The sequence below is a fragment of the Carettochelys insculpta genome, chromosome 7, assembly GCF_033958435.1.
Source record: "Carettochelys insculpta isolate YL-2023 chromosome 7, ASM3395843v1, whole genome shotgun sequence".
NCBI classification, from domain to species: domain Eukaryota; kingdom Metazoa; phylum Chordata; order Testudines; family Carettochelyidae; genus Carettochelys; species Carettochelys insculpta.
Genome location: NC_134143.1, coordinates 63,757,027 through 63,771,448, shown reverse-complemented (window position 1 = coordinate 63,771,448; position 14,422 = coordinate 63,757,027). Strand labels below are relative to the sequence as shown.

Sequence of the window (14,422 nt, the reverse complement as noted above, 5' to 3'; positions counted from 1 at the left end):
AATTAAATACTGCCATGAATACCCACGTCCATGTTCTTAAGCTACATGAACACTGTGCAGAATTCAGGAAAACAACACTGCAGGCAAAACTTAGATAACTATAGTCATCTCCTCGTATTTGCTATTCTTGCTTTCTGGGTGACGAAGGAGAAGCCCAGCCTATGTGTGCAGATTTAGGATGTGATCCTGCAAACTTTCAAGTGGCTTGACTTTACACACCTGAGAAGTTTCACAGACTTCAGTGGGACTAAATTCACACTTAAAAACATACATGAATATTTACATGACCCAGGTTATGGCATACCCAGGAGTCATGTGTGACATACAGTGGCTTCAATGGGCATTCTGAATGAAGAAGACTCATTAGGCTGACCTTGCAACACATACTCACATTCACTTCCCCCTTTTTCTGAAGGAAAAACAGCATAAATTTAGATTCTTTATTTAAAACATTTATAAAAATGTACATACACAGTACAGAATGTTAAAAATACACGAGGGTGGGATTAATCTTTATAAACATTCATTATTCTACTAAATGCCTAACTGCACAATACTGTAGCAGGCCAAATTGATCCTCCGTTATTTCATAAAGTTTGCAGATATGTGAAATCATGAATGTTGCAATGCTTATATCTGCCTCTTAATGCAACAACCTGATCTTTGGGACCAGAATTTAAATTGTGGAACAAAAGCTAATGCCATACCTTAATCCATTACAGTCACTTCTCACCTGAAATTCTTAATTTTGTACTGAAATGACAGAAAACTCCATACCTTTTAAACGAATCCACCTAAATTCAAATTTCCTTTTACCAGTTTAGTAAAATGGAATGAGCTGTTTCCCATTTTAAAACCCAGTACTGTACCTGTGGACATTAGAAAAACAGGAGAAAGACTGTATAATTCTGACACACAGGTTATAATCATGGTTCAGTTTCTTTCCTTGAGTTCTGCAATATCCTAAAGCCATGTCATGGCACAGAGGAGTGAAATTTAGGGTGCAATCCAGCAATTGAGCGTGTGCCTAACTTTAAGTATCTGAGGAGTCCCCGTGAAGTTAATAGGACTATTCAAGTGCTTACATTTATGAAAGTGCTAAAGTGGTTTACTGGATAGCTCTGTGTAAAGCAAATGCACTGAAATAATTTTTAAAAATGACCTGAAGGACACATCTGCAGGGTTTTGGGTTTTTTTAAAGTGTAAACTGGGAGAAGATAGGCTAATAGTTATATAGGAAAATGAGGCCCACTTGTGGAAGAAAGTGACCTTCCTCTCTGTCTCACAAGAGAATAGCAGCTTATTTCTTCTCACACCAGGCTTCATAGAAAAAGGAAAGCTAGATGAGACTCTTGGATACTTCAATTGCTCCCCCGGCATAAGTCTGTTGGAATGTACATTCCTCCCTCTGGTCAATAGACTCCGTCTTCCAGTCTCTAAAATGCTTCTCCATCATGCTTCTGTATCTCCAGTCGCCAACATTTACAGTGGGGATAATTTTCTGCGGCTTCAACCACTGGACAAATCGTTTCATTTCTAGGTAACTGCTATGCTCACTGTAAGGAATGCCTGTAGCAAAACAATGCAACGGTACTTCAGGAAGTTTGCTTGGCTGTAGGTCTTACTGAAAATATTTTTGTAAGAAGTGAAGAATACTTGAAAAGAATATTTTATTTAAATGGCAATCTACATTTTATTCCAAGGATCAAGTAAAAATCCAGATTTCATGACTGTGAGGATTAACTAGCATTGATCTACCGCAGGGATGAGCAAACTGGAGGGGCAGGTCCCACTGGGGGTGGGGGGGGCGGGCGTGTGTGTGCAAAATTTCATAAGTGGGGCACAGCATGATTGGCTGCTGGGCCTCAGGCTCATCCATCTCATTAAAAATGGCAAAATCTGTTACTATTTTTATGTGTGTGTTCGCATTTATTTTCTTGCACATGCCAAAAGGGTTTTTTTTCATTTGAACATAACTGAAATTTTGATCAGTTTGGAGTACATTGGGGGGAGGTGTTGCTAACTGAAGGGATGGAAAGGGTCTTCTACATGAAACCACACATGGAGAGAAATCCTGGCTCTGCTGAAATCCCTGGTGAAATTCCTATTGAGTTCAATGGCAACAGCATTTTATTCACGGAGTTTGTGTTTGTCTTAAAGCCATTAGATCAAACTGGTTTTTGGTTTGTTTTTGTTTTTTGAAAGATGACAATTAGGGGAAAAATTATTTAGAAACTGAATTTACAGTGTTCTAGACTGGTCAATTATTAGACTTACCTTGAACACATCTATCTACTCAGCTTCTTAGCAAAGCATACCAATAAGTAGATGATTTGATGAACAGTATAGAATAAAATGTATGTAAACAATCCACACAGAATTAAGAGTACTAAGCCGTTTATAGTGCTGTACCATATATGGTGATCTTTCCCCTGGTCTGAGGTTTGATATCCGCCAGAGTGTGACATGAACTGGAGTAAGTCCATCCAGTGGGCCTGAAAGCCAGAACTTGGTCAAACTTCTCTGAGAACTTGTTCAAGTGGTTTTGCAAGCCCTGTTAATAGAAGACATTCATGTAGACTTTAAACACCACTACCGTCACATTGATATAATAGTCTAAAAGGTTTCTGGGTAAAGTAAGTGGGATATCAGATATATGGCTACATTTTGCACAATATTTTCATGTGGCTCTTCCCCTCCCTGCCTTTTTGTGTTGTTTTACATACCAGGTAGCTAAACAACAGATATGATCAAAACTTTACTCTTAAAAAGCCCCTTTTAGTTCAGGACCTCAAAATATTCTACAAAGACAGAAGAATATTATTAGCTCCATGTTGAGATAGGAACACTGATACTCAGAGAAAGAGTGAACTACCTAAAACAACACAGCAAAATATTTCCTCTGATAAGCATAGAGACTCCCTTCATCTGGTCACTATTACCATACAGTACTGACAACAACAAAACTTTACATGACTTGAGGAAATAGTTTCTCTTCTTTTAACTGAACTGACACCAAAGACCTGACCTGTAAGTCTCAGAATTTGTTTTAGATAGCCTTGAATTTTGTTTATGAGATAGCCAAAAATAAGGGTAAGTGAGAAAGAGGAAGAAATGTACGGAATCATCAATCCTACGTCAGGATAGAGAGAAGTCAAACAGGAAATCAGTTTCACATGTGTCTTTTAGATACACTGAAGCCAACTTATCTACTTGAAAACCATAGATGATTTTAAATTTCAGAATGGTTGAAAACAAGCCAAGAGCAGGAAGAACACAAGCTAAATGATGACTGTTTCAGAGAAAAGATAGATTAACTGTTATTTAGCATCAAGAGAACCCACAGATGCCTCAGAATTTGGGGAAATAAATGAGAAATGCTGATAGTGGCAGCACCATAGTTCCAATATAAACTTGATAGTAATATTCAGAACTACCAAAGAACAGGCACATATGAAAATAAAGGATCACAAATAAATAAGTACATTCATTATTCAGTAATGGGAGCTACGGCCATTCTGCAAAAACTTCATTTACCTAGTACAGTGGAAAACGCCAGGTTTCATTAAGATGGCAATCATAAGCCTAAAAGGACTATATGTGCCCATCCGGATTCATTTTTAAAGAGACTGACATTTCTTACTACAACTTTTCAAAGGTAATACACATGCATTGTACTTGCTCTCCTGGCTTAATAAACCAAGGACAGAACATGCAGTTCCAGAAGGGCAATTAGTAGATGGACTAAAATTCAGTAGAACAATTATCAGATTAGTCCAGTCCAAGATGTTGTTATGAATTCATAAATAAGGTACATAGTGTTAATTTTTACATGTGAGATCATCAGTCCATTTGAAAGTCAACTGTGCTTTAAAATCACATAGGCCAGTGACGGGCAGCCTGTGGCCTGAAGGCTGCCTGCGACTTTTAGGAGTTCTATGTGTGGCCTACAAGACACTTAGTTTACCATTGCCAATGAACAGGGTTGCCAGACTCTGCTAGTTTTCATCTGCATAGGGTATTTTTCCTTCCTGGTATTACAAAAGTGACACACACTTTAAGCAATGGCACGTGAAGTGAGGTGCATGCTGGTTGCACACAACGTTGTGAGAACCATGTATTTTCACTGCAACCAATCAATATGCTGCTACGATTCAACTGGAACATGCTGCAAATTCAAGGTACACGAACTTAGTTTGCAAAACAACACTATCCTGGCTGGGAGACCATCTTGGTTATGAAAACTTTCAAGCCCACTGAGATGAAGGAGAGCCACTCTCAGTAGCCTCCGTCACCCCTCTCCATAGGTTGTCTACACTGCAGTAACACACCAACGGCTGGCTTGTGCTACCTGACCCAGCATCATGGGACTTGGGCTATGGGGCTGTCTGATCGTACTGTAGATGTTGTCAGGAATTTTTAACATCCCTTGGGCATAATCGTCCCTGTGGGCCAGGGAATACAAGCCTTTGGCTACATAAAATCAGTGCAGGCACATGAAAAATCCAAAGTGTCACAGGTTGCCATTTGGCAGCAGCACCAATGGTCACTTTTTGTCAGTTGGTTTCCCTGGTAACCTGAACTCATAAATAATTCATGATCATGGATTTGAATTCCAGGCTCCTGATTGGGCACAGGGGGCAGCGTCTGGAAACTTCCCCGGCCTGGAGGACCTGTTTGAGAACAGGTGCTCAGAACTTTCATATGATAATTACCTCATGAATCATGCATGAACTCTGTCTATATAAGTCAGGCTAGTCCTGGCATTCAGGGCCCTTGAGTACTGCGGGCAAGGATTCTGCAGACCCTACACAGGAAAGCATGGCCAATAGGTGTCCGCTGATCCCGAGGCCAGGCGCAAAGCCGAAGAAGAGCTGAAATCACAGCGGCATCTGCCCTTTAGGGGGCGCCGCCTAGAGCTGAAATCACTGCAGCACCTGCCTCTGGGCGGCACTGAAGCTGTGCTGAATCACTGGAGCTGCAGCTCGCCTCAGGGGCAGCTGAGCTCTGAAGCGGCGCCGTCGTTCAAGCACCTCCCCGAGCCCCAGCACCGCGCTTGCATCTTGGAGCGGCAAGTGGGCCTTCAGGCGTACTCACCGGGTGGCAAACAGGCCCGTGGCTTCTGCCACGGGTACTGCATACCCGGTGAGGAAACCAGAGGCCCACCAACACCATCTCATCAACGCCGCTCCTATGGCCATGTCATCGCCTGTGTGCTGCAGGTGTGCTGGGGACCATCATTGTGACCACTTACCTGAATAAGACATCAAACCGGACTGGACCTCAACTCACCTGATTGTGACTACTACCGGACAAGACATGTAAACTTTCCTTGCCATACACACACTCCCTAACACATATCCACCTGGGACATCGGGACCCCCAGTGGGGGAGTAGGGGTCGCACCCCTACTATGGGCTTCCCCGGCGGGGGAGGCACAGTACCCGAGGGCTTGACCCTCAGGGCCGGGCCTATAAGCCCAGGTTGGGTTCTTACATTTATATAAGCACACATAGAAAGCACATTTAATTAATAAACTTTATTGTTAACATTGTTGTATATTTAAAGAATACTTAGTTTTTCTTTGTTAGTAATAGACAAGTAAATGGGAAGGTTCAACCTCCCTTAACCTTGTTCCTTTAATACCCCTTTCCAAATTACTGCAGGTGTAGGCAAAGCCTCCCTGCCTCCCGTCTCTGCTTACCTGACGTGACTCAGGAAAGAGCACACTGCCTCCTGGGATCACATATGTAGTTGGGCCACAAACGGAGTAACAGAAGGCCTCCCGAAGAGAGGAACAGCCTTGACTGGCTCCAGGGTCCAACCATTAGGGGCAGGTTAGCACCCTGCCCCCGGTAAGGAGTGAAGCTAGCAACTTCACTCCACCCTTTTAATAGGAAGCGGAAGGGATTTGCATACCCTTACCTATTCCCACTTACCTGCATCCACTAACCTCTCCTACATTGATTTTTACCTTCCAGTTAAATAAAGTTCAGTCCATTTAGCAGAAGACAACAAGGAAACAATGTTTACTGTAAGTTTATCAGTTAGTTGTTTAAGAGTTGCTACATTTTAAATTTGATGGTGTTCCTCAAATAAAAGTTTCAGTTACTTTGTTTTAACTTCAGCCCTCATCCTGGTCTCATTGTCTCTGCCAGCCACTTCTTTCCAGGAGGCCTTAGCTGGGACCAGAGCGTACCGGGGTGGCACTCTCCTGTCTTGGGGTTGCAACAGGGTTCTGGTTCGGGTCCTGGGATCTGTGCATAGGAGGTTTACGCACCTCCTTTTTCAGGGACTCATTTAATTACCCATATTAATAACCTGTCCATTAAGAGAGTCCCGTCAGATGTTTGGATTAGGGCTGCAGCCCTAGTTCTGGAATCTTCCTGCCTCGCTGGGACCTAGAGCCTGGGAGTCTACCCTGCAATTAAACAGCCCTTTAGCCTGAGTCCATGAGCCTGAGTCAGCTGCCTCAGGCCATCTGCCCACTTTTAATTGCCATGTAGGTATATCCTTTTGTTCTTCTGAAAACTCTGCCCTAATGCTTGCATATTACAGTAGCACCCATTGTGCTATGTCATGCATACTATACATGCAAAAGAGACAGTTCCTTGCCCTGAAAAGCTTTTTCACTACAAATTTAAATGACAAAAGTCTCATGATTTCAATATTTCAAACAATGATTGGGTGATGCAAGGGGGATTCTTTAATGTTAATATTTTTGGAGAAAAGGCAGCTTCCCTCCTACAAGATTACGGCTAACTTTATAAAGAGTTAAACAAGAAACATATTCATACCCTTTAAAATTTCTCAGCCCTTCAGTCAATACTGTTCCAAAACTTCCACCCCTTTAAAATGAAAAATATAATTCATCCCTTAGTCAACCTCCTTATTTCATGACAGCCTGTTATCTACTATTTTGCTTAAATCAGCAGCACTTAGAGCAAATGGAGCCCATACAGTATGAGAAGCCTCAAACATGATTAAATTCTTAATTTACAATCAGCTCTGACAACACTTTATATGCAGCTTGCTTATTCAAGAGCAGCTACTCATCAGTATTTAAATAAGCTAAGCATGAAACTGAAGTAAACATTCTCTTTGAATTACACTTTTTTTGCCCTTCCATTTCACACAGCAAATTGCTGGAGCAATTAATCTATTTTATTCTTCCTATGCTTTCAAAACAAACCTTTGCGCACTAAAGGATTGGGAAAAAGGACATCCAGAATGTGAACCTATAGCCCTTCACCTGATATAATAATGGCACTTCTTGCCACCACTTGATATAATGATGTCTGCAAGATGGTTTTATTTTAATATGTAGCTTTGATTAATTTATTGGTCTCAAGAAAATTATACAAAATTACTATTAGTATTTGACCAGTCACCCGTAGGAGGCTGAAAGCAGAAGTAACTGTAACAATGACAGATAGAGAATACTGATTTGAGTTCTGCCATCTGACAGCAGGTTAAGCTCATCCTTCAGCATTTACCTATTCAACTAAGTCTGTGATCTCCATTCCTCTTAACACCATCACTGGCACCTAGAAACTTACACTCCAGCTATGGGCTTCACTGGAAGCTTATCACATCAGAATGTCGAGATGATCCTTTTGTTTGGAGGCAAATTAATCCTCATAGTGGCAACTGGAGGTCACACTAAGGTAACACAAATGATTAAAATGACATGCTTGTAACTTACACACGAAAAGGACAGGAGGGCGGGACTTTAGCAGGAAGATCATCTAAAAGTGATGGTGAAAAATAAAAGGATTCTCCGTTCACACACTTTTTCTTACACTTCTGATTGATTGTCCTTCCTGTACAGACCTGGCCTTTCCCCATCAGCCCCCAGTGTAACTGATGACAGGAGTCCCAATCTTTCACTTTCTGAAGCCCAAATCCTATATGGTATAAAAATGCTGTAGTCCACCTGGGCCACAACAACTGTTTTCTGAGCCAGGGCTGCCATTACCAGATACTAAGCAAGGCAGTTATCCAGAGCCCCACACCACAGTGAGCCCTGTAAAGCCAAATTGCTGGAGCTACAGAGTCAGCCCCAGGTGATGGGGCTAAGACTTCAGCTTTCTGCCTTAGGTCTCAGCAACTCTAATGTCAGTCTTGCTCTCTAGTTTATTTTGCCAGACCCCCTGAAACCAGCTCACAGCCCGCCAGAAGGCCATGGACCTCACTGAAAACCTCTGACTTATGGCATGACATGTGCTTCTGTCCATTCAGAAGTCTATTTACCTAAGTCACTTATATCCCCCCATCACTGTTTTAATGTATTTATTCTTACAACACCCCTGTGAGGTAGAACAACAATATCAACATTTTATGGATAGAGAATGAAGTACAGCGAGACTAGTTGACTTTACTAATGTCAAAATGGTACTCAGCAGCAGAGCTAACACCCAAACCCAGGACTATAGAGTCCCAGGTTAGTATGCTCATCACTGGAGCATGCTTCCTCTCTGTTTTATGTCTCCTTTAAACATGGCCCAATTGCCCTGTGTTTATTTTTTTTCAGTAGTGCTGTATTTAACGTCTAGCAATATATGCCTAAACACTCATCTTGAGGAATACGGAAATTCCCTGAGATTCGGTCAACATAACTTCATACCTGTAACACTAACATGAAGATGTTATATAGAATTTAACTACTTCTCCTACAATTAAAAGTTGCAATTTGCCTCAAATAGGATACAACAAATAGAGAGCTCCTCCCTCTTGTACATCTGCACTTTCAAATCTACTTTCAAAATGCACTGTTTTCTCTTTCTTCACCAATGTATATGGTCTAGCAGAATCAATGGAGACCTGTCTGCTCACTCTTAAATGGCATTTTATGGGAGTCTGTATTCTAGCTTTTAAATTAAAAGGGGAAATGAATTAAGTTTCTTTTAAAAACCAAAATAAAATGAAAATCAAAACATTTTATCCCTCCCATCATCTTTGAAATGAAGTCTCTGAGTTCATATCATAATGTCTTCCCCTCCCAAACTGGCACCATCCTTGGCAGTCTCGGAGAAAGGCTAAGTACTAATAGGTAAAGAACATTAAACTTCCCACCAACTATATAGAATGGGCAGTAAAGAGAAGATTTAACAACTGCACCTGTATAGTGGACAGAAAATATTCTTTAGACTAAGGGTGTGCAAAGTGGGGGGTGGGCAATCTCAGGGGCATGAAATTTCATAATGGGGGTGCAGCATGATTGGCTGCTGGGTGTCAGGCTCATCCACCTCATTAAAATGTTGAAATACTATTTTTATGTATGTTACTATTTTTACTATGTTACTATTTTTATGTATGTGTGTTCACATTCATATACCAATTCATGTTTTTGAATTCTACATACTTATTTTCTTACACATGCCAAAATGTTTTGTTTTTTTTTCATATGAACATAATTGACATTTCCATCAGTTTGGATTAGATTGGACAGGTTGGGGGGGCCCTGCTAATTGCAGGGAAAAAAAAGTTCACTCACCCCTGCTTTAGACCAGTGGTGCACAACCCATGGGTCCTCCGGGAGGGTGTGGCTCTGGAACTGCATGAGGCTCTTTAAGGAGCCACTTGCAGTTCTGAGCGCTACCACCACTGACTCCTCTTGCAGCTCTGGAGGCTGCCACCACTTAACAGAATTCAGTTTTTTTGTTTAAGTGGCAGCAGCCTCTGGGACTGCTGAACAGTCAGCTGAAGCTGGGAGCCCTGCAGAAGTCAGCTGGCTGGGCAAGGGGACCCACAGAAAGTCAGCAGGGCAGGGAACCCCAGAGGAGAAAGCTGACAGAGCAGGGAGTTGCCCACTGTGCACATGGGGGAAGACCGCAGGAGAGCTGGGGGAGGGGGCAGCTGAGCCTGCCAGAAACATGCAGAGAAGGAGGAGCAGCAAAAGCAGCACGGTGGAGGCAGTGGCCATGAAGGAGAGCTACGCTCGTGCTCTGAGGCAGGTTAAATCTGGAGATGGGAGTGGGGGCAGGTTTGGGGCTGATAGGGCTTATGGGGCTTAACATGGGGGGCTGAGACACAAGGGCAATAAATTATGGCGGTTGTGGTTGAAAAAAGGTTGTGCACCACTCCTTTAAACTATCAGCCTGGCACCTCTCACACAAATACACATACTCATGAACCACCCCTAAAGGAATATGAATATCTCTTTGAAAAACAGATGGTACTGGATTCCCAACTTAAAAAAAAACTTAATAAAAAATAAAACACATTCCTGTCTAAATCCTTTTCCATACTATCGTTATAAGTACAACTAACAGTCTTATAACTGAAAGACCAGAATTTATTTCTTCTTCAGTTTGATCATGATGTTCATTTAACTCCATTTCGTGTCAGTTGCACTGTTTGCTATATAGCCCATTTCCCTCTGTGATTTGGGTGAGTCTTCCACAGGGCATGGCAGTAAAGAAAAACAATTTGCAAATGAGAGGCAAGTGAGTGTAAAGCCCTAAAACCTCGCAGTGGCCTTTGGCGCATGTATCATAGCTGACATGAATATTTTTAAATATCAGATTAAATTTTTTTTTTACTAGGTTTCAAGTTGACAATGTCCCATCTATTAACTGGTTCAAACAGAGGGAGTTTGAGGAAGCAAATCCTTTTAGTCCTTTTTTTTTTTAACAATACACAAATTAATAGAAAGAGAGTAGACAAGGACTAAATGTCACAGTATATTAATTGTTAATAGGAGTGATCCTGCAACCATTAACTAAAACCTACTTCAAAAAGGCCAAAAACAGCAAGCCTTTGAACAAGTCTCATCTAATCTCTTTCCATTTACAGGACATTAGAATGAAATTACACTTTCTGTGCATTATGTTTGGAGTCTGTTAACGTTTAACTGCATCTCATTTTCAATGTGTTGCTATATGTCAAAACATCACTAAATAAATAAGATCTGACAGGTGGCAAAAAGCACCAAAGACACCCTATTGCCATTATATCATCCAAGCTAACATTATCCAATGGGGCAAATATTATCTTTTACACTTACTTTAAAATTAATTTGCATCATGGGAAGAAGGTGAAGCAAAGTATTGTTCCAGTCCGTGGTGATGAGGGAATTAACAGCCGCTGACTCCAAGCACTGCAGCGTTTTGTATTTATCTGAGGACATGCTCACTTGAGAGCCCAGAACTTGAGCAATTGCTGTAGGATGGAAGGGAAAAGTATAGACATAATGAAGACATCATTTGCAAATAATAAAGACTACCATTGTTTTTGAGATGTTCCTGATTGTCTCAGTCACCATGAAAAAACACCTATGGTTGCATAATAAGCTATTTCACATTGTAAACTACGTAGAGGAAAGCTCTGATAACTGTTTGCTAAAACTGATTGCTCTATTGCAGCTTCAGAACTATTTGCAGAAAGAGGGGCAATAAAAGTATACATATAGATTATGAATGATACCTATTTGACAATATATTAATGCTCAAGGCAGTAAACTGGCATATCTTTCTAAGATACTAGAATCTGGTAGCATTCTGAAGGAGGACAAACAATCCATTTGAATGATGGCTTGGATGTCAGTGACAGAAATTCTACTACCAAGGATCTTTAAAAATATGAATGTTCCATGACTGACTCCCCTAGAAAGTATAGTCAGGTACTCACCTAGCTTCTAAACATTATACTGATTTGAGCATAGGGCACAACAGGTTTTCTTTAAGACCGAAAATAGCAGAAAGATGCATGTAACTGTTGGGAATGTTTTGAACAAATAGTTCATTTGTATGACTTGCTTCCATTTTACAGTGAAATACAAAGTATTACCCTTGGAAATAAGTGTTAGTAGAACTGAAATTTTAAAATAAATCTATCTCCCTCAGTGTGTTACTAATAACACCTGATATTATTAAAATTGAAAACAATTTTATAATTTCACCAGTTATACTGTGTTTTTTTAATTGAACTATCAGCACTTCACTTGGCATGGTTAAATAAACTAGAATGCTTTCTGCATATAACCACTTTGTGCATTCTATACAGTGGAACAGCAGGTCTGGTTAACTTTGCAGACACTCCAGGTAAATGTTTCAGTCATAAACTTTTTTTTATATTCATAGGGATAGCCATGTTAGTCTGTATCTGCAAAAACAATAAGAAGTCTGTGGCACCTTAAAGACTAATAGATTTATTTGGGCATAAGCTTTTGTGGATAAAACCCACTTCATCAGATGATCCACAAAAGCCTATGCCAAAATAAATCTATCAGTCTTTAAGGTGCCACAGGACTCCTTATTGTTTTTATTTTTGTTAAAAATGTACTGACATTTTAAAAAAAAATCAGGTTTTAAAATTTGCTTCCTTTTGCTGTACACAAAATCTAAATGTTGAGCATAAGCTACCTTCAAGCACACTTTAAGGGGAAAAAAATCACATTATATAGTGATTCAGAGATACACATATTCATTTTGATCTGATAAGTCCATTTACATACCTAGAAAGATCCTTTCTTTTCCAATGGAATAGGTGCCACACACAACCAATGTACGAGGGTTTAGAGTCACGGTCTCAAAGGCCGTGTTGATAGCAAACTGGATAACCTCTTGTTGCGAAGGAAAAGTGTATTCAGGACTGCAGTATCTAATAAATGGAAATTGGATATGCATATGTAATAGAGTCGTGAACATGAGATAGGAGGCATCCTACTTCATAAGTAGGCTTTGTCTGAAACTGCATGCAACAAAGGAAAAGCAAAGGTATTCATCAGTATCAATTCAACCTATTATTTACTCATTAAATCATTATTAAAAATCATGGTGGGATATCACAGTTTTTTAAAGATTGCATATCCTTTTCTATATACACCTTTAATAACTGCCAATACTCACTCATCGGTCACTATGACTACTGAAATCTTTGCCTCTTTTGAGTTCTATTTTTATAAAGGTGGATGCTTGTGTCACATACTAACTACATTCACAGCGCTTTTATTTTTTGACATGCACATCATTTTCATATATGGCATTATTCATTCACAATAACAGAATATGGGACAGAACACAAAAAATTACAACTGAGCATCAGTCATCATGTACTGAAAAACAGTTATATGTGGATGAATCAAAGAAAGGTCTAATGAAAAATTGGGCAACTGACCACACCAACATTTAGCAGCTTTCCACTTTTGAATATTTGTCTCTTTCATTAAGGGCCTGACTCACAGAAAGCCAGTTTCAATTTCATAAAGCACAAAAAAAAGAGTGAATACCATTTATGACTAATTTGGCCTTCTCAAATGAATACCGTAAAAACATCTATGCAACACAATTATTACAGCCCTATGTATATAAAGTCAACAGACAATATGTAAATAGCCTTTTAACAAATACCTTATTTCTTTACATGCCATTCATCAGAGCTAAGTGAGTAGCAATACAAAATGAGTGCATCTACACTAGGAACCAACTTCGGAGTTAACTTCAAAGTTAGGCACTACATAAAAGTAGCCAGCAGAGAGTCTGAACACATTTTCCCTTACTTTGAAGTTAAATGCAAAGTAGAGAGCCCAACTTCGAAGTCCTTATTCCATTCCTGGAAATGGAGTAGTGCCCTACTTCAAAGTTTAACTTCGAAGTAGGGCGTGTGTAGATGCTCTACTTCAAAGTTGCTTACTTCGAAGTTGTACTTCATAAGCAACTTGAAGTTATTTTTGTAGTGTAGACACAGTCAATGTCACTCAGATTAATTTTTTAGACACAAAGTACTATTATGGAATACACAATTGCTGTTGGAACAGGGAAAGAAGGATATTTTAGCTTACGTAGTATCCAAGTACAAGGTGTGAATTTTTCGACTAATCAGAAGAGGATAATGCTCCATAAAAGGAGCTGCCCTGAAGTCCCCTGTGTGTAAAATAACAGTTCCATTGGGAAGGCAAAAAAGGATCATCGTGGCACCTGGACAACTAGGAAAAAAACAACACAACATATTCTTACTTCCAAAGAGCGGCATCCATTACCCCACACACTATATTGCTTTCAAGTAGTAGGGGATAAAGCACAGTCAGTTACAGATATTCAGCCCAACATAATGGCAGATTGAGACAGAAACTTCTTTCTAATGCCAGCTATGCATGCTATGCACCTACTCGCCTAACGACCATAAGCAAGCCACCAACTCTCTGTGCCTCAGTTTCTCCACCTGTAAAACGTGGATATTACCTGCCTACAGAGCTATTGGGAGATTACTATTTCCACAGGGTTGTGAAAATGTGCAGAGGTAGTTAAGTGCCAAGTTTCATTTGTCTTCCAATTTCAATGAAGATGAAAACCCAAATGCCTATTTAAGTCCAATTTGTAGGCTGTAACTTTTAGGTTGGATGGGTCATGGGAAAAAAACTACATCTAAATAACAAATAAAGCATGGATTGCATTTTCTGTTGTTCAGTCTTCCAACACGT

The 14,422-nt window shown here is 40.2% G+C and overlaps 1 protein-coding gene across 4 annotated transcripts in view; it reads right to left on the bottom strand.

Annotated features, from left to right (window-relative positions):
• Positions 1-444: 444 nt before the first annotated feature.
• Positions 445-14,422, bottom strand: part of DCLRE1A (DNA cross-link repair 1A) — a 29,205-nt gene continuing 15,227 nt past the window's right edge. For 3 of the 4 annotated variants that reach the window (XM_074999119.1, XM_074999118.1, XM_074999120.1), the window contains 5 exons: positions 13,784-13,927; positions 12,458-12,603; positions 11,009-11,163; positions 2,413-2,554; positions 445-1,569 (listed from right to left, as the gene is read on the bottom strand). In XM_074999119.1, coding sequence (XP_074855220.1) covers positions 1,340-1,569; positions 2,413-2,554; positions 11,009-11,163; positions 12,458-12,603; positions 13,784-13,927 — 817 coding nt within the window. In that variant the 3' untranslated portion in view covers positions 445-1,339. The remainder of the gene's footprint in view (positions 1,570-2,412; positions 2,555-11,008; positions 11,164-12,457; positions 12,604-13,783; positions 13,928-14,422) is intronic. The other variant, XM_074999121.1, reaches the window with a different exon arrangement.